This window comes from Gymnoscopelus microlampas, assembly GCF_963454915.1.
Source record: "Gymnoscopelus microlampas genome assembly, chromosome: 11".
NCBI lineage: Eukaryota > Metazoa > Chordata > Actinopteri > Myctophiformes > Myctophidae > Gymnoscopelus > Gymnoscopelus microlampas.
This window is the reverse complement of record NC_139948.1, coordinates 47010585-47030070: the sequence shown is the minus strand read 5'-3', so window position 1 is coordinate 47030070 and position 19486 is coordinate 47010585. Positions and strand designations below refer to the sequence as shown.

Here is a 19486-nt window from a genome sequence, read left to right as displayed (position 1 = left end):
CATATAGAATCTCAAGTTAATTCGTTTTTAGAACATCTTATGGGGACAGAGCATAGAGTTAAAAAATAAGGGACAGCGCCCTCTATGTCTCGTCCGTCAGACTGCAGATGGACCCTTCAGATATCTTCCCAAATCTCGCAAGAGTGTGTTGCTGGGATAGAGATTTGTGGAATAAGGTTTGTGGATAGACATGTTTCAAAGTGCATCAAACGGTGCAACACGTAAACTTGTCAAACGGTACAACACTTTTTTCAGTTGAAAATCCTCATCATCTTTCAAGTTCCAAGTCTCATGTTTTTATGTGGTGAATGTGGATAGAAACAACTCAAATGATCAATTAATGAATAATAGCCTTTTGGACAGAGCCTGTCGTGTCCCTGAGTGGCCACCAGAGGATGAACTTTGTTATCTCTTCATCAGTTTTAGAGAGAAATGTTAAGAATAACTCTCAATAATCAGCTATTCAATTGCATCTTTCTCTTAGTCCCTGGCCTTTACTGGTCCATCAGCCTCTGTGGTTCTGGATGTGATTGGAGAGATGAGAGTGTCGATACTGACTGATGAACAGTTGAGGGGCAGTGATGTCATCGTGGTTCTCTGGACATTTGAGAGGGTTCCTGTCATCTGCATCAGGAATGTTTCTATACTGCCTCAGCAACAGGAACCTCAGCTGTCACACATACCAGCAAATGTAAGCACAGAGCTGGAGCTTTTAACATTGTATTACCCTGTCACAAATTCGTCACATCTGCTGTAACTCTATCACATCTATATATTTTGTGTCTGTATTTTGGTCACTGTAACATAAAGTTACTCTCACAATCTTTATATTAAACATTTGTTTCTCTAGTCTAGACTGATACATCATCCATTGTGAAGTTGAATATAAAGCAAGTATTTCTCATTCTGTGTGCTGTTGTTTGACCCATAGATTGCTGGAGTTTAGCCATCAGTTTGACAACATGACCTCACAGCAGCAGCATTTGGTCCTGAAGGAACCAATCCTCCCTTTCCTGTCCAAGCCACAGTCAGGTACTGACTAACTACACTATCTCAATAACAGTAACAGTTTGGTTCTCATTTCCAAATCTATTTTACATTCAATTAGAATGGAATCCTTTTTATTAGAACATCTATTGACTTTCCAAACATCTTTCTTTTTGAAAGCCTTAATGTTTCATTCTAATCTGTCCCCTCCAGACCAAGGCTGCGTGTCCAACAGCAGTGTTTACTGGTTGCAGAACAACTTTGGGCCATTCTCAGTCCTTGTGTCTGTCAAAGAGATCCTGAATCACAACCCGAGCTTCTCCCCTGTAAGACTTTAGAGCTGCTACTTTACAAAACATTGATTAATTATTAGAGCTATAAGAGATAATGACCTTGTTACTATTAAATAAAATCCAGTTGTGGTGATAATGCTTTCCTTTGTGTTATTTCTGTCCAGCTGGAGGCTGTAAAGCTCCTGTCTCCAAAGCAGAGTGCAGAACTTGTGGTGTTGCCTCTTCTAGCTGAGAAAGACGTTGTCATCAACACAGTGTTTGACTCCCTGACTGCATCTCCAACTGAGTTGGCTGAGTTTGTGTCCCACCTTGTTATGTTCTCTGTAAAGGTAAACACTATAAAGTAATAATAATAGAAACAGTAACTATGCACATTTGGTTTAAAATGACAACATCTTTTTGTCATTTCTCAGGGAAACATTTCCTGCTCGTCATTCCAAATAATGTGAGTTCATATTTATCTATGTCCTGGATTTTGAAGACGTGGTTAATATTTCATTAAAGTGATATTAACTTCAACTTGTTGGGTTTCAGTTTCACCAGACTGGACCAGGCCATGCCTACTGTTCCTTCAGGTGTAGCATCATTGATCTCATACAACAAGCTGGCTTTACTTCAGCAAGTTCCACCAGGTGAGATTTTCTATCTACATAACTTAAAGTGATGTTTCACTTTGCTGTTGTTCATATTTATATTTAATTAGCAGTGGATGTTTTCTAATCGTGTTTGTTATTAACAAAAACTATGTGCACTTGTATTCTCCTAGGCTGCATCACATACAGTGGAGCCGTAAGTACCTGGAATTGTATTCAGAGATTAAAGTCTAACCAGAATGATGCAAATTCACAACCATTTCACTCTTTTTCTTTCCCAAGTGCAACATTACTCAAGCAAATGGTAAGTGTATTGTGTTCTTAATTTTTTTTCTCAATCATCTTTTTTTATTTTTTTTATAAATTATCATTATTTCATTTTCTCTCATGTTTTCACAGAAACCGACATTTGTGTTGGAGTTAACAGGTGAGTTTCCTGAATCAAAGAAACCATTATCATAATCTCACCTTTCCTTTTTTCCCATTTCTTTATAAAGTATTATTTTGTTGCAATGTCAGAAATGTTTGATCTTCTTTTCCATTCCTCTACCCTAGCACTGCACTGCAGCTCCTCCTCAACAGTGGTCAAATGAATGGACGTTTTTGCGACTATGGCATTGAAGAATACGCTTGTGCTTCAGCAAGTCTCTCAGATTTAACTCAACAGCACCTTTTCTAATCTTGACTTCTTTAAACGTTTCCTGAATTTTGTCCTGTTCTGCTCTGTCCATTATCTCCTCCACCCAGGTGTCCATGTTGACAGCACAGGATCTGGCATCAGTGATGAAGTGTAACCAGTCCCCCAGCTCCACTGGTTCCAGACCAGTCTGGAAGCTGTTCCTCTCTAAGACCTCTGGGGTGTTGGATGCAGCTCTGGATCTTCTTACCAACACGGTACAAAAAGTAGCTCTAACCAGACACTGAAAACAACTTTTATGGTGAAGACAGAATGAACAATCTCTAAAACTAATTAAAAGTAACACATCTGAATTCTGAAATGATTTAAATGTAAAGCTCATGTTTTTAATAGAGTTAAAAAATAGAGTTAAAAAATAAGGGACAGCGCCCTCTATGTCTCGTCCGTCAGACTGCAGATGGACCCTTCAGATATCTTCCCAAATCTCGCGAGAGTGTGTTGCTGGGATAGAGATTTGTGGAATAAGGTTTGTGGATAGACATGTTTCAAAGTGCATCAAACGGTGCAACATGTAAACTTGTCAAACGGTGCAACACCTTTTTCAGTTGAAAATCCTCATCATCTTTTCAAGTTCCAAGTCTCTTGTTTTTATGTGGTGAATGTGGATAGAAACAACTCAAATGATCAATTAATGAATAATAGCCTTTTGGACAGAGCCTGTCGTGTCCCTGAGTGGCCACCAGAGGATGAACTTTGTTATCTCTTCATCAGTTTTAGAGAGAAATGTTAAGAATAACTCTCAATAATCAGCTATTCAATTGCATCTTTCTCTTAGTCCCTGACCTTTACTGGTCCATCAGCCTCTGTGGTTCTGGATGTGATTGGAGAGATGAGAGTGTCGATACTGACTGATGAACAGTTGAGGGACAGTGATGTCATCGTGGTTCTCTGGACATTTGAGAGGGTTCCTGTCATCTGCATCAGGAATGTTTCTATCCTGCCTCAGCAACAGGAACCTCAGCTGTCACACATACCAGCAAATGTAAGCACAGAGCTGGAGCTTTTAACATTATATTACCCTGTCACAAATTCGTCACATCTGCTGTAACTCTATCACATCTATATATTTTGTGTCTGTATTTTGGTCACTGTAACATAAAGTTACTCTCACAATCTTTATATTAAACATTTGTTTATCTAGTCTAGACTGATACATCATCCATTGTGAAGTTGAATATAAAGCAATTATTTCTCATTCTGTGTGCTGTTGTTTGACCCATAGATTGCTGGAGTTTAGCCATCAGTTTGACAACATGACCTCACAGCAGCAGCATTTGGTCCTGAAGGAACTAATCCTCCCTTTCCTGTCCAAGCCACAGTCAGGTACTGACTAACTACACTATCTCAATAACAGTAACAGTTTGGTTCTCATTTCCAAATCTATTTTACATTCAATTAGAATGGAATCCTTTTTATAAGAAAATCTATTGACTTTCCAAACATCTTTCTTTTTGAAAGCCTTAATGTTTCATTCTAATCTGTCCCCTCCAGACCAAGGCTGTGTGTCCAACAGCAGTGTTTACTGGTTGCAGAACAACTTTGGGCCATTCTCAGTCCTTGTGTCTGTCAACGAAATCCTGAATCACAACCCGAGCTTCTCCCCTGTAAGACTTTAGAGCTGCTACTTTACAAAACATTGATTAATTATTAGAGCTATAAGAGATAATTACCTTGTTACTATCAAATAAAATCCAGTTGTGGTGATAATGCTTTCCTTTGTGTTATTTCTATCCAGCTGGAGGCTGTAAAGCTCCTGTCTCCAAAGCAGAGTGCAGAACTTGTGGTGTTGCCTCTTCTAGCTGAGAAAGACGTTGTCATCAACACAGTGTTTGACTCCCTGACTGCATCTCCAACTGAGTTGGCTGAGTTTGTGTCCCACCTTGTTATGTTCTCTGTAAAGGTAAACACTATAAAGTAATAATAATAGAAACAGTAACTATGCACATTTGGTTTAAAATGACAACATCTTTTTGTCATTTCTCAGGGAAACATTTCCTGCTCGTCATTCCAAATAATGTGAGTTCATATTTATCTATGTCCTGGATTTTGAAGACGTGGTTAATATTTCATTAAAGTGATATTAACTTCAACTTGTTGGGTTTCAGTTTCACCAGACTGGACCAGGCCATGCCTACTGTTCCTTCAGGTGTAGCATCATTGATCTCATACAACAAGCTGGCTTTACTTCAGCAAGTTCCACCAGGTGAGATTTTCTATCTACATAACTTAAAGTGGCTAGAAGCTCGGCCGCCCGTCAAACGGTGCAACACTTTTTTCAGTTGAAAATCCTCATCATCTTTTCAAGTTCCAAGTCTCATGTTTTTATGTGGTGAATGTGGATAGAAACAACTCAAATGATCAATTAATGAATAATAGCCTTTTGGACAGAGCCTGTCGTGTCCCTGAGTGGCCACCAGAGGATGAACTTTGTTATCTCTTCATCAGTTTTAGAGAGAAATGTTAAGAATAACTCAATAATCAGCTATTCAATTGCATCTTTCTCTTAGTCCCTGACCTTTACTGGTCCATCAGCCTCTGTGGTTCTGGATGTGATTGGAGAGATGAGAGTGTCGATACTGACTGATGAACAGTTGAGGGACAGTGATGTCATCGTGGTTCCCTGGACATTTGAGAGGGTTCCTGTCATCTGCATCAGGAATGTTTCTATACTGCCTCAGCAACAGGAACCTCAGCTGTCACACATACCAGCAAATGTAAGCACAGAGCTGGAGCTTTTAACATTATATTACCCTGTCACAAATTTGTCACATCTGCTGTAACTCTATCACATCTATATATGTTGTGTCTGTATTTTGGTCACTGTAACATAAAGTCACTCTCACAATCTTTATATTAAACATTTGTTTCTCTAGTCTAGACTGATACATCATCCATTGTGGAGTTGAATATAAAGCAAGTATTTCTCATTCTGTGTGCTGTTGTTTGACCCATAGATTGCTGGAGTTTAGCCATCAGTTTGACAACATGACCTCACAGCAGCAGCATTTGGTCCTGAAGGAACTAATCCTCCCTTTCCTGTCCAAGCCACAGTCAGGTACTGACTAACTACACTATCTCAATAACAGTAACAGTTTGAGAGAGAGAGAGATGGCAGGAGCGCTACTGGTATCCCTCAAACCACCGGTGCTCATGGAAGGGAATAATATGAAAGAGCAAAAAAGGAAAGAATGTGCCAAAAAGGCACAAAAATCCAGGTCCAGGCACTCAGGTGGATTTGAAATTAAAAAGCCTTTATTTGGGCAATGGGCTTAACAGAACATTAAAAAACACCAACGCGTTTCGGCAAACGCCTTCTTCAGGGTGTTGCTGAACAAAGACAGGAAGTAGGCTTAATTATAGGCCTACCAGGTGTGTCCACAGTGAGGACCTGCAGTCTGCAGCCTGCAGGCCCCCTGGTGGCATCATGCACATGTTATCTACACATGAATGAAAGAAGATTAAAAAGTTTAAAATTGTAGAGGTTTAGAAAACAACATTACGACTGATGTGCAATACAACAGATCTAAGGACAACTTAAGTAAGTCATAGGTCACAGGTACTGTACACCATATATGAACCCAGTTGAGTAGTTACTTTAGAGGAAAAAACTTGTGTAATGTAATGGTTCAGAAAAGAAAAGGGTGATTATAAGAATGATGAGAGGTCAAAGTCCTCATTTAGACCCGGGTAATAAGTGGCCTTGAGAGTATAAATCCAATATGCCTCTCTTTGTTTGAGGCGCTTGATTTTATCCCCACCCCTTGTATCAGAGCTTAGGGCTTCAATACCAGACACTCTTAGGGTTGCATCACTCCCATGTTGAGCTTCAATAAAATGTTTGGCCATGGGGTACTTCATATTAGCAGAGCGAATAGCATACCTATGTTCAGCTACCCTGTCACGCAGTCTCCTTTTCGTAAGTCCTATATAGAAACAACCACAAGTACATTCAAGTCGATATACAACATGGGTAGTGTTGCAGTTTAAAAAGCTTGTGATAGTATAGGTCTTGTTGCTGAACACATCTTTGAAAATATCAGTTTTAACCATATTTGTACAATAGTTGCAGTGACCACAACAAAAATTGCCCTTTTGTCGGCGAAGCCATGTGTTAGGTTTGGAAGCAGGAAGGTGACTCCTGACCAACTTGTCCTTGATGGTTGGGGCCCTCCTAAAACTGATACCTGGAGGTTCTCTGAATACCTCCCGTAGAGAGCTGTCACTTTCAACAATGTCCCAGTTTTTGTTAATGATGTGTTTGATCTGGAGAGCTTCTTTACTGTAGCGAGTGACAAAGTAAGGTTTCTGTGAGAGCTCCTGTTTTGGTTTAGGAGTGAGCAGATTTCTTCTGTCGAGTGACATGGCTCAGTCATGAGCCTGATTGAGAGTCTGCTGCTGATACCCTCTCTGTCTGAACCGCTGCTGCATGCCCATAGACTGAGTCTGGAAATCCTGATCCGAATCACATATGCGCCTCAGTCTTTGTATCTGACCATAAGGGATGTTTTTAATGAGCCAAGGGGGGTGAAAACTGTCTGCATGTAGGATAGTGTTTCGGTCAGTTGGTTTTCTGAAAATGGAGGTGTGTAGGTCTCCTTGATCATCCTTTGAAATCCGCAAGTCCAAGAAGTTAATAACTTGGTGGTCATATTCCAAGGTCAACTTTAGGTTTTCATTGACACTATTCACATAAGCATGGAAGTCTGAGAGCTCTTGTTCTGAGCCTGAGAAGAACAAAAGAATGTCATCAATATATCTCCCCCACCACACAATTTTGTCCTTATATGGATTGAGGTTTGAAAAGATATGTTGTTCTTCCCATCGTCCCAAAAACAGGTTAGCATAATTAGGTGCAAAACATGCACCCATCGCTGTACCCTTTTCTTGCTTGTACAGTTTATCCTGGAAAAGGAAAACATTGTTTTTGAGTGTCCACTCAGTGAGTTGCACAATAAAGTCACTAGGAGGCATAAGGTCATCAGGTCTAGACCTCAAAAAATATCTCAAGGCCTCCAGGCCTTCATCATGGACAATGTTACTGTACAAAGACTCAACATCCATAGTTGCCATAATGCAGGTACTTATATTGTGTATTTCTGCAACTTTTTTCAGAACCTGTGTGCTGTCCTGAATATAGGATGGCAAGTTTGTGACAAAAGTTTTTATAAAAAAGTCAACAAATTTAGAGGCGGGTTCTGTGATGGATTCATTCCCACTGATTATTGGTCTACCTGGTGGGTTTTCCAAGTTTTTGTGGATCTTGGGGAGCATGTAGAAAGAAGAGAAGCGTGGATGTTGGCATAGTAGGTAGTCATGTTCCTTCTTGGATATCCATTTCTGGTCCGTTGCAGTGTTCAGTAGCTCTTCCAGTTCTCTTTTCATATTGTTCAGTGGGTTTGCTGGGGGAACAGAGTAGTATTGGTTATTCTCTAGTTGGCGCAGAGCTTCTGTTATGTATTGCTCTTTGCCCCATACAACCACTGCCCCTCCCTTGTCAGTAACAGTTTGGTTCTCATTTCCAAATCTATTTTACATTCAATTAGAATGGAATCCTTTTTATTAGAAAATCTATTGACTTTCCAAACATCTTTCTTTTTGAAAGCCTTAATGTTTCATTCTAATCTGTCCCCTCCAGACCAAGGCTGCGTGTCCAACAGCAGTGTTTACTGGTTGCAGAACAACTTTGGGCCATTCTCAGTCCTTGTGTCTGTCAAAGAGATCCTGAATCACAACCCGAGCTTCTCCCCTGTAAGACTTTAGAGCTGCTACTTTACAAAACATTGATTAATTATTAGAGCTATAAGAGATAATTACCTTGTTACTATCAAATAAAATCCAGTTGTGGTGATAATGCTTTCCTTTGTGTTATTTCTGTCCAGCTGGAGGCTGTAAAGCTCCTGTCTCCAAAGCAGAGTGCAGAACTTGTGGTGTTGCCTCTTCTAGCTGAGAAAGACGACGTCATCAACACAGTGTTTGACTCCCTGACTGCATCTCCAACTGAGTTGGCTGAGTTTGTGTCCCACCTTGTTATGTTCTCTGTAAAGGTAAACACTATAAAGTAATAATAATAGAAACAGTAACTATGCACATTTGGTTTAAAATGACAACATCTTTTTGTCATTTCTCAGGGAAACATTTCCTGCTCGTCATTCCAAATAATGTGAGTTCATATTTATCTATGTCCTGGATTTTGAAGACGTGGTTAATATTTCATTAAAGTGATATTAACTTCAACTTGTTGGGTTTCAGTTTCACCAGACTGGACCAGGCCATGCCTACTGTTCCTTCAGGTGTAGCATCATTGATCTCATACAACAAGCTGGCTTTACTTCAGCAAGTTCCACCAGGTGAGATTTTCTATCTACATAACTTAAAGTGATGTTTCACTTTGCTGTTGTTCATATTTATATGTAATTAGCAGTGGATGTTTTCTAATCGTGTTTGTTATTAACAAAAACTATGTGCACTTGTATTCTCCTAGGCTGCATCACATACAGTGGAGCCGTAAGTACCTGGAATTGTATTAAGAGTCTAAAGTCTAACCAGAATAATGCAAATTCACAACCATTTCACTCTTTTTCTTTCCCAAGTGCAACATTACTCAAGCAAATGGTAAGTGTATTGTGTTCTTCATTTTTTTTCTCAATCATCTTTTTTTATTTTTTTATAAATTATCATTATTTCATTTTCTCATGTTTTCACAGAAACCGACATTTGTGTTGGAGTTAACAGGGGAGTTTCCTGAATCAAAGAAACCATTATCATAATCTCACCTTTCCTTTTTTCCCTTTTCTTTATAAAGTATTATTTTGTTGCAATGTCAGAAATGTTTGATCTTCTTTTCCATTCCTCTACCCTAGCACTGCACTGCAGCTCCTCCTCAACAGTGGTCAAATGAATGGACGTTTTTGCGACTATGGCATTGAAGAATACGCTTGTGCTTCAGCAAGCCACTAAAGTCTCTCAGATTTAACTCAACAGCACCTTTTCTAATCTTGACTTCTTTAAACGTTTCCTGAATTTTGTCCTGTTCTGCTCTGTCCATTATCTCCACCCAGGTGTCCATGTTGACAGCACAGGATCTGGCATCAATGATGAAGTGTAACCAGTCCCCCAGCTCCACTGGTTCCAGACCAGTCTGGAAGCTGTTCCTCTCTAAGACCTCTGGGGTGTTGGATGCAGCTCTGGATCTTCTTACCAACACGGTACAAAAGTAGCTCTAACCAGACACTGAAAACAACTTTTATGGTGAAGACAGAATGAACAATCTCTAAAACGAATTAAAAGTAACACATCTGAATTATGAAATTATTTAAATTTAAAGCTCATGTTTTTAATAATCTTAAAAAGATTTGCTAATGAAAAAAAATGCTAATAAAAACATTCACTGTCAGGCAAACAGTCTATCAAGATTTGAAAGAATATCTCTATTATAGAGCCATAATCTTTATCTACTATTCCATACACTAAATATCCTCAAGTAATATTAATACAAATTTAATAATATTAAATATTGACCCATGTAATCCTTCCCCTAGTCCATGACCATGACTGGTCCATCAGCGTCTGTGGTTCTGGATGTGATTGGAGAGATGAGAGTGGCAATTCTGACTGATAAACAGTTGAGGGACAGTGATGTCATCAGGACGTGGTTCTCTGGACGTTTGAGAGGGTTCCTGCATCTGCATGGTTTCTACGCTGCCTTAGCAGCAGGAATCTCAGCTGTAACTCATACCAGCAAGTGTAAGTATTGACCTGCATGTATTTTAGCCCCACTAGCAGCAGGGCTCTAAGGATGGCTACTGTATGTTGGTTGTTTGGTCTATACCTCCATCTGTCACTTTGGTCCCAAAGAAGATGTCTTGAAAACTAGTGGCTGGATTTCCATAGACTTTTCTGTGCACCTTCATTCTTCCTGGGGGATGATTTTGATTTTGATGACTCCGTTGCCTTTTCTCTAGCTTCACCAATAAGCTAAGAAATAAGTATTTCTCATTCTGTGTTTGATTCACCAGTTTGAAGGAGTTTAGCCATCAGTTTGACAACATGACCTCACAGCAGCAGCATTTGGGCCTGAAGGAACTAATCCTCCCTTTCCTCTCCCGACCACAGCCAGGTACTGACTAACTGCAATATCTCAATAACAGTTTGGCTCTCATTTTCAAATGTATTTGCTAAATAAATATATTCCCATTCTATTCTCAATTAGAATGGGATATCTTCACTGGAAAATGTTTTGACTGGTATTTGCAGACATTTTTCTGTTTGAATGCCTTAATACTTTGTTCTGATCTGTCCCCTCCAGGGCGAGGCTGTGTGTCCAACAGCAGTGCTTACTGGCTGCAGAACAACTTTGGGCCATTCTCAGCCCTTGTGTCTGTCAGAGAATTCCTGAATCTCAACCCAAGCTTCTCCCCTGTAAGACTTCATCGCTGCCACATAAAAAAAAAACTCTAAAGAATGATTAGACCAAATAGTTACCTTATTATTATCAAATAAAATCCAGTGGTTGTGATAATCTTTTCTTGACTGTCTTTCTGTCCAGTTGGAGGCTGTAAGGCTCCTGTCTCCAAAGCAGAGTGCAGAACTTGTGGTGTTGCCTCTTCCTGCTGAGAAAGACGTTGTCATCAACGCAGTGTTTGACTCCCTGACTGCATTTCCAACTGGATTGGCTGAGTTTGTGTCCCACCTTGTTATGTTCTCTGGAACGGTAAAAACATAAAGTAAAGATAATAGAAAATGTAACCATGCACATTAAGGTTTGAAATGACAACATATTTTTGCCAGTAAAGTAAAAGTATAGACAATTGGAAATACTCCAGTAAAGTAAAAGTACCTTCTAATTGTACTTAAGTACAGTACTTTAGTAAATGTACTTAGTTACTTTACACCACTGGATATTTCATACCAGTGTATTGAAGGATATATCTTTCTCTTCCACAGGGAAGTCATGTGGCTCTGCTGGGGAAATCTCCAACGGTCAGTTTGTGTAGACCGGATCAAAGTTTGGAGACTCTGCTACAGGTGTCTGTGATGAAGGGTAAGAACATTATAAATATATATAATAAGAACTAGGGCTGGGACTCGATTAAAAACATTTATCAAATTAATTAGAGGCTTTGTAATGAATTCATCACAATTAATCACATTTTAATCACATATCAATATTTTACTTAAGAACAGGGAAAGGCAATTTTTTCATACGTCTTTTAAGTACATGTAAAAAATTTAAAAGGCTTAAAAATACTAAAAAGAAGGAAAAACGTTGCGACGCTGAGGAGGAATAGCCAAAGTATAAATGGTCATAATTATTGTGATGCTATATTAACACATTTTGCTGGGGACCCCCTGGAACCCCCTCAAGTACCCCTGGGGGTCCCCGGACCCCACTTTGAGAACCAACGGCTTATGGGCTATGATGGGATTGGTTCAATTTAGTTTTCGTGATATTTAATTGCAATGATGGTTATTTTACTCTCTGGTGCCACCGGCGAACTGCAGAGCCTATTTCCAAGAGCTGGCTGATGCAGATTTCTCCGTCTTCTCCAGTGCTCTCAGCTACAAACGTACTGCTCTATTCAAAAATGCCAGGACTTGCCTGGTGAGTTGAGAGTAACCAGTAACCACCGGACCCACACAAATTAAACTATTACTGATAATGACAGTCAAATCGACTGACATTGGGTCTCAGGGAGAACATTGTACAGATGATCTTCAAACCTTCACATTATAACTAACATATAACAGTTATACAGGACAATATAGATAGCTTACAATCCAATTTCAATGCTGTGATATTAATAGTTCTGATGCCATTATTTTCATGAATGAACCGAAACCTTTAACCACTTCATTGACCAGAGTCCCCCAGGGGTCTATATTAGGCCGCCTATTTTTTTCCCTGTACACAAAATCGATCTATGAGCTTGTAGATCTGCTATTTTCACAGATTTCATGTGCTTAAGTTTATTAGTATTTTTTCCCCCTTTTTTTCTGTCTTAGGGTATAACAACCACAACCTTGACAGAGGATAACATATCAGTTTTGGGTAACATGTGCTGTAAGATTGGTGCGGCTTATATTACGAATTCTCACTCATCCATCCTGGAGAAACTAAAGAACTGCCCAAATATCAACACAAATCGAGCGGCTGCCATGGAAACCCTCCTGTTGTCAGGGACAACGACATACAGGTAAGCACAGTTCAGTTATTAGCAGTGGTGGAAAAAGTATTCAAACGTTTTACTTACAATAAGTAAAAGTATCAATACAGCAATGTAGAAACACTCTGTTACAAGTAAAAGTCCGGTAATCATAATTGACTGGAGTAAAAGTACAAAAGTATTGGCATCAAAATATACTTAAAGTACCAAAAGTAGTTCAAGTTTATGCAGAATGTTTTTCAATTCTATAAAATGCATAAAAATCTTTTGAAAATAGCAGATCTACAAACTCACAATGCGTTGCATCGCGACGCATTGTGAACTTGTTGATCAGCTATTTTCAAATAGGCGAAATGTACATAGGGCTGAAGTGGTTTTGTAATAATAATCAAAATCTACAAAGTAACTAGTGACTAAAGTTTTCAAATAATAATAATGATTTATTATTTATATTTGCCTCTGAGATGTAGTGGAGTAGAAGTAAAAGTACTGAAAATTGGAAATACTCCAGTAAAGTAAAAAATACCTCAGAATTGTACTTATTTACAGTACTTGAGTACATGCACTTAGTTAATTTACACCACTGATAATAAAATGCCCAAAACACCAGTCTGCCTGTGGGATTTAAAAATATTTAATAAGTGAAAAGTATCAACAAGGGCATACGACAAACAGAACTACATGAGATCCAATGGACAACAGGTTATTTTCCCCATTTGCTGAAAAGTAACCTCCGACAATTTGAACGTTGATGATGTTTTTTGTTTTTCAATGACAACTGAAATACCGTATTAAATGTTTTTGTGCACCCAGAGATCCTGCAACATGGAATAGAGACACTTTGAACAACCTGGGTATTCTGCCACTGTACTTATCATCGACCTTCTACGATAAGTTTGATAAAGTGAGTAATAGATTGCCTTGGCTCTGTTAAAGGGATAGTTCACCCGAAAAAATACTTTGTTTCTATCGATTAGTCACCCCATGGAGACTTGAATTCATGGATTTTTTTTATTTTTTTTTTTCGCATTCCTAAGCCAATAATTTGATGACCAGCGGTTCCGGTAGGAGACACAAAGGAGACTCTTTGTGTCTCCTACCGGAACCGCTGCCGGTCATCAAATGCCACTCCTATGAATTCAAGTCTCCATGGGGTGACTAATCGATAGGAAAAAAATGTCATTTTGGGGGTGAACTATCCCTTTAACATCATTTCCACTTTTCTGTTGCTTTGTGCATTTGGGCATGTCTGTCTGTTTGTCCATCACTTTTATTGAGATTGGCGTTTTCATTTTGCCCGAGCAGAAAACTAAGCGACAGTTCCTGAAGGCATTCCTTAAAGTCCTTAGGCGGGATGGAGTGAAGAGGTGGAAGAAGAGGAGAATGAAGAAAGCCATCAGGCATTCCATTAGGAACAGCAGGACAAAATGATCCACCAGTAAGTCTCAGCTCCTATTTCTGCCTGCTGTCATCTCTCAGTGGAGTCAGTGGTTCCCAAACGTTTTGGCTCGAGACCAAAAAGATAAATGTCATGTCTCCCTGGGAACATAGCTTATTTACAAACGCACAACGTTGTGCACTTGTAGATGTAGATACGCTATGTTCACTACTTCTTAAAAGTATTATACATTTACTTTTGTTAAAATAAGTGTGAAATAGCTCTATATTCTGATAGTAATCATTGCTATAGAGTGTTTGTTCAGTAAAATAAGTCTCTATGTCTCTCCAGCTCTTTATTAAACAGAAAAGACATAAGCATGTGGAACTTCACACAGATTGACACACTGTGTTCTTTAATGGACTCTTCAGATGGGGAGTGGGATTCAGCTCTGGTGAGTATACAAATGATCTTTCATTGATTGATGGTGTTATTGACAAAAATACATGGGGGCGGCAGTGGCTCAGGAGGTAGAGCGTCTGTCTGTCGCTCTGTTTGTCTGTCTGTCTGGCTGGCTGGCTGGCTGGCAGGCAGTGTAATCAGTGTAAAAGTGAGAAAACATAATGCGTTGTGATTATATTTACACGTTTTTGCATGTGTGTTCGTAAATGTGTGCAGCGCAGTGGTGGAAAAAGTACTCAAATTCTTTACTTAAGTAAAAGTAACAGTACTGCAATATAAAAATACTCTGTTACAAGTAAAAGTCCAGAATTAAAAATGTACTTGAGTAAAAGTACAAAAGTATTGGCATCAAAATGTACTTAAAGTACCAAAAGTAAAAGTACAAAATATTTGAAAATAGCAGATCTACAAGCTCACAACGCGTCACATCGCGAAGTTTTGTGCAAAGTACTCAAAAATCCCAGGAGGAGATAGATTTTAACTATTGCAGTTTTATGAAAATTATTCATCTGCCCCTAACACATACATGCAGACTCACAGAACTGTACTTAAGTACAATTTTGAGGTATGTTGGGGCCAACAAGGCCGTGGCCCGGTCTGTAAACCCTGCTTGCCCCTGTGTAGGGGCAAGATCCGCCAGGGGAAAAAAACAAAAAATCAACATAACAACATTAGCCGCCCCTCACCCTATTCTGTTGCAGCCAACCACAGCAAGTCGCCTTTGTTTTCAAAGGAGGCTCATTTGCAATCGGGGAATAGAGGGTATGCGCATGCTTAAAGTGAATGGCACATGGAGTGGCAAAGCGAGTGGCAAAGCAACATGCAAAGTGAGTTTAACATTGTTTAATGTTGTTTAATGCAATCAGATATGACTTTTCTGTTTGGATGCATGGGCTGTCAAGGCCAGAAAGTATTTTTTTGACACTCAGTAGGCATTCCTGCATAACTTCCGGGTTTGATAAAACCTGTGATCAGTGTTGCCATGTCTGCTTATTATAAGTGACTTTGGGCTTGTTTGTTTGCAAAGTGGCTTATAAATAGTGGTGGTTGTCGTTTTCTGGGCTTGTTTCTAAACTGTAGTTGATTATTTGGGCTTCCTTTCTAAATGTTATATAAACCAGTGGTTCTCAAACATTTTCATATCAAAGACCCCCAAATTAATATTAATATGTATTTGACCACGGGCCCCCATCTGATAGCAGTATTTGACATCCCTTTGAGATTTATTTTAAAATGGCAGACTTTTTTTTATGTATAACTTGTCACTTTAGAAGTAAAACAATGAGCAGATAGTCTGTCTACAGCAGGGGTCCTCAACAACAAATCTTGAAGGTCCACTAATCCGTTTTTGAATAAGGCTAGGGTCCGCACATGCACGCGCGCGCGATTTTTTTCGCGGATTTGGGCGGATTCGGGTACTTTTCCCCACGTTTTTTCTTACTTTATTTCGGTTTTAGGGTTAGGGGTAGGTTAGGGTTATAGTTATTTAAAAAAAAAAAAAAAAAAAATCCAGGGTCCACAGAGAGGTGCCCCGCGGTCCGGAAATGGACCGCGGTCCGCCTGTTGAGGACCCCTGGTCTACAGACTTAACACTATATTGTAAATAAGTCAAGAAGCAAGTCAAGACGCTGGTATGGAACTCCTGGTTTACTAGGATGGGGTTCAATTCCCTGCGGTGTCTGCTGATTGCAGGTTGCTGTAGTCTGTTACGTTCCTTATGAAACTACTGTATCAAACTGCCATAACAAACTACCATCAGGTACTACCAGGAACGGCGTACCTGACGTTCCTGGAACTACCAGTTCCAGGAATTAGTCATGTCCAGAGTTTCGGTAGTGACCCAATGGTGAATAAATACATTTGAATGTTAGGGACCAAAAAAAGTGTCACTACAAAGTACTACCAATCAACTCTAAATTGCCTGACACGTAATCCTAACAGATTATCGGGGGGACGATTTTGGCCTCCACACTTAGTGATTTTTTCGGATTTAACTTTCGTTTCGGTAGTGACCAACTTTCGTTTCGGTAGTGACCCAATTTTGAAAAAATAAATGTACTAAGTCCAGAGCTCGATGAATGTTAGGGACCAAAAAAAGTGTCACTACAAAGTACTACCAATCAACTCTAAATTGCCTGAAACGTACTCCTAACAGGTTTTCGGGGGGACGATTTTGGCCTCCACACTTAGTGATTTTTTCGGATTTAACTTTCGTTTCGGTAGTGACCAACTTTCGTTTCGGTAGTGACCCAATGGTGAAAAAAATAATTTACTAAGTCCAGAGCTCCATGAATGTTAGGGACCAAAAAAGTGTCACTACAAAGTACTACCAATCAACTCTAAATTGCCTGAAACGTACTCCTAACAGGTTTTCGGGGGGACGGTTTTGGCCTCCACACTTAATTTTCGTTTCGGTAGTGACACAAAAACGTTTCGGTAGTGACACAATGGTGAAAAAAAAAATTACTCCACTACAAAGTACTACCACGTAGTGATTTTTTCATATTTAACTTTCGTTTCGGTAGTGACACAAAAACGTTTCGGTAGTGACACAATGGTGAAAAAAAATTACTCCACTACAAAGTACTACCAATCAACTCTAAATTGCCTGAAACGTACTCCTAACAGGTTTTTGGGGGGACGATTTTGGCCTCCACACTTAGTGATTTTTTCGGATTTAATTTTCGTTTCGGTAGTGACACAAAAACGTTTCGGTAGTGACACAATGGTGAAAAAAAAAATACTCCACTACAAAGTACTACCACGTAGTGATTTTTTCATATTGAACTTTCGTTTCGGTAGTGACACAAAAACGTTTCGGTAGTGACACAATGGTGAAAAAAAAAATACTCCACTACAAAGTACTACCAATCAACTCTAAATTGCCTGAAACGTACTCCTAACAGGTTTTTGGGGGGACGATTTTGGCCTCCACACTTAGTGATTTTTTCGTATTTAATTTTCGTTTCGGTAGTGACACAAAAACGTTTCGGTAGTGACAAAATGGTGGAAAAAAAATTACTCCACTACAAAGTACTACCACGTAGTGATTTTTTCATATTTAACTTTCGTTTCGGTATAGTGACACAAAAACGTTTCGGTAGTGACACAATGGTGAAAAAAAAAATTACTCCACTACAATACAAAGTACTACCAATCAACTCTAAATTGCCTGAAACGTACTCCTAACAGGTTTTTGGGGGGACGATTTTGGCCTCCACACTTGGTGATTTTTTCGGATTTAATTTTCGTTTCGGTAGTGACACAAAAATGTTTCGGTAGTGACACAATGGTGAAAAAAAAACAATTACTCCACTACAAAGTACTACCACGTAGTGATTTTTTCATATTTAACTTTCGTTTCGGTAGTGACACAAAAACGTTTCGTTAGTGACACAATGGTGAAAAAAAAAAATACTCCACTACAAAGTACTACTAATTGCCTGAAACGTACTCCTAACAGGTTTTTGGGGGGACGATTTTGGCCTCCACACTTAAGGATTTTTTTCGGATTTAACTTTCGTTTCGGTAAAATAAATTTTACCTTTCGGTAAAATAAATTTTACCGAAACGAAAATTACCAATCAACTCTAAATTGTCTGAAACATACTCCTAACAGGTTTCTGGGGGGACGATTTTGGCCTCCACAGTTAGTGATTTTTTCGGATTTAACTTTCGTTACGGTAGTGACAAACTTTCGTTTCGGTAGTGACACAATGGTGAAAAAATACATTTATTTGTCTTGTTTGTTGTTCAAGTCAAAGCACCAGGAAGGCTGTATTTCTTGGCCAACAGTTAGCTCAATGGGTTGAGACGCAGTATTCATGATCCAGAGGTCTTGAGTTCAAATCCCACTGGTGTCTTTACTGTGATGCTTCCCTTTGCAGACTGACTTCTAGAAAAACAAGTTAAAACCACCAGGACACCTGCAACTCTCAGCAAACAGCTTAGCTCAACTGGTAGAGCGTCTGTCCAGTAACATGACTTGACTTGAGTGGGTTCGATTCCCACTCGAGTCAAGTGTCCCCGGTAACTTGGGGCAACGGATAAATTGACCGATATCCTTAGTGCTGCTTCCCTTTGCAGACTAACTTCTAGAAAAACAAGTTAAAACCACCAGAAAACCTGTAACTCTCAGCCAACAGCTTAGCTCAACTGGTAGAGTGTCTGTCCAATAACATGACTTGACTTGACTTGAGTGGGTTCGATTCCCACTCGAGTCAAGTGTCCCCGGTAACTTCGGGCAACGGATAAATTGACTGATATCCTTAGTGATGCTTCCCTTTACAGACTAACTTCTAGAAAAACAAGCTAAAACCACCAGGAAACCTGTAACTCTCAGCCAACAGCTTAGCTCAACTGGTAGAGCGTCTGTCCAATATCATGACTTGACTTGAGTGGGTTCGATTCCCACTCGAGTCAAGTGTCCCCGGTAACTTGGGGCAACGGATAAATTGACTGATATCCTTAGTGATGCTTCCCTTTGCAGACTAACTTCTAGAAAAACAAGTTAAAACCACCAGGAAACCTGTAACTCTCAGCCAACAGCTTAGCTCAACTGGTAGAGCGTCTGTCCAATAACATGACTTGACTTGACTTGAGTGGGTTCGATTCCCACTCGAGTCAAGTGTCCCCGGTAACTTGGGGCAACGGACAAATTGACTGATATCCTTAGTCCTTAGTGATGCTTCTCTTTGCAGACTAACTTCTAGAAAAACAAGTTAAAACCACCAGGAAACCTGTAACTCTCAGCCAACAGCATAGCAGAGCGTCTGTCCAATAACATGACTTGTCTTGACTTGACACCATTGTGTCACTACCGAAACGGAAAAAAATGACTAAGTCCAGAGCTCGATGAATGTTAGGGACCAAAAAAAAAGTCACTACCAATCAACTTTAAATTGCCTGAAACG

The 19486-nt window shown here is 39.5% G+C and overlaps 2 protein-coding genes and 2 long non-coding RNA genes across 4 annotated transcripts; all 4 read left to right on the top strand.

Annotated features, from left to right (window-relative positions):
- Positions 1-962: 962 nt before the first annotated feature.
- LOC311054804 (uncharacterized protein) lies at positions 963-3807 on the top strand (the record flags this gene model as incomplete). The annotated part of the gene is made up of 12 exons (XM_084070807.1): positions 963-1032; positions 1201-1313; positions 1445-1609; positions 1694-1725; positions 1815-1912; positions 2047-2069; positions 2156-2177; positions 2273-2300; positions 2429-2513; positions 2621-2767; positions 3346-3552; positions 3793-3807. The coding sequence occupies 12 exons, from the start codon at positions 963-965 to the stop codon at positions 3805-3807; spliced, it is 1005 nt and encodes a 334-aa protein (XP_083926933.1).
- Positions 3808-4349: 542 nt separating this feature from the next.
- LOC311055256 lies at positions 4350-4774 on the top strand. The gene is made up of 3 exons (XR_014601777.1): positions 4350-4470; positions 4555-4586; positions 4676-4774. It is a non-coding gene; the product is annotated as an uncharacterized lncRNA (long non-coding RNA).
- Positions 4775-8527: 3753 nt separating this feature from the next.
- Positions 8528-9302, top strand: LOC311055851. The gene is made up of 6 exons (XR_014601822.1): positions 8528-8614; positions 8699-8730; positions 8820-8917; positions 9052-9074; positions 9161-9182; positions 9275-9302. It is a non-coding gene; the product is annotated as an uncharacterized lncRNA (long non-coding RNA).
- Positions 9303-12048: 2746 nt separating this feature from the next.
- LOC311054803 (mesothelin-like protein) lies at positions 12049-14164 on the top strand (the record flags this gene model as incomplete). Its single annotated transcript, XM_084070806.1, has 4 exons — positions 12049-12171; positions 12573-12763; positions 13547-13637; positions 14039-14164. The coding sequence occupies exons 2-4, from the start codon at positions 12624-12626 to the stop codon at positions 14162-14164; spliced, it is 357 nt and encodes a 118-aa protein (XP_083926932.1). The 5' UTR covers positions 12049-12171; positions 12573-12623.
- Between the last annotated feature and the right edge of the window lie 5322 nt (positions 14165-19486).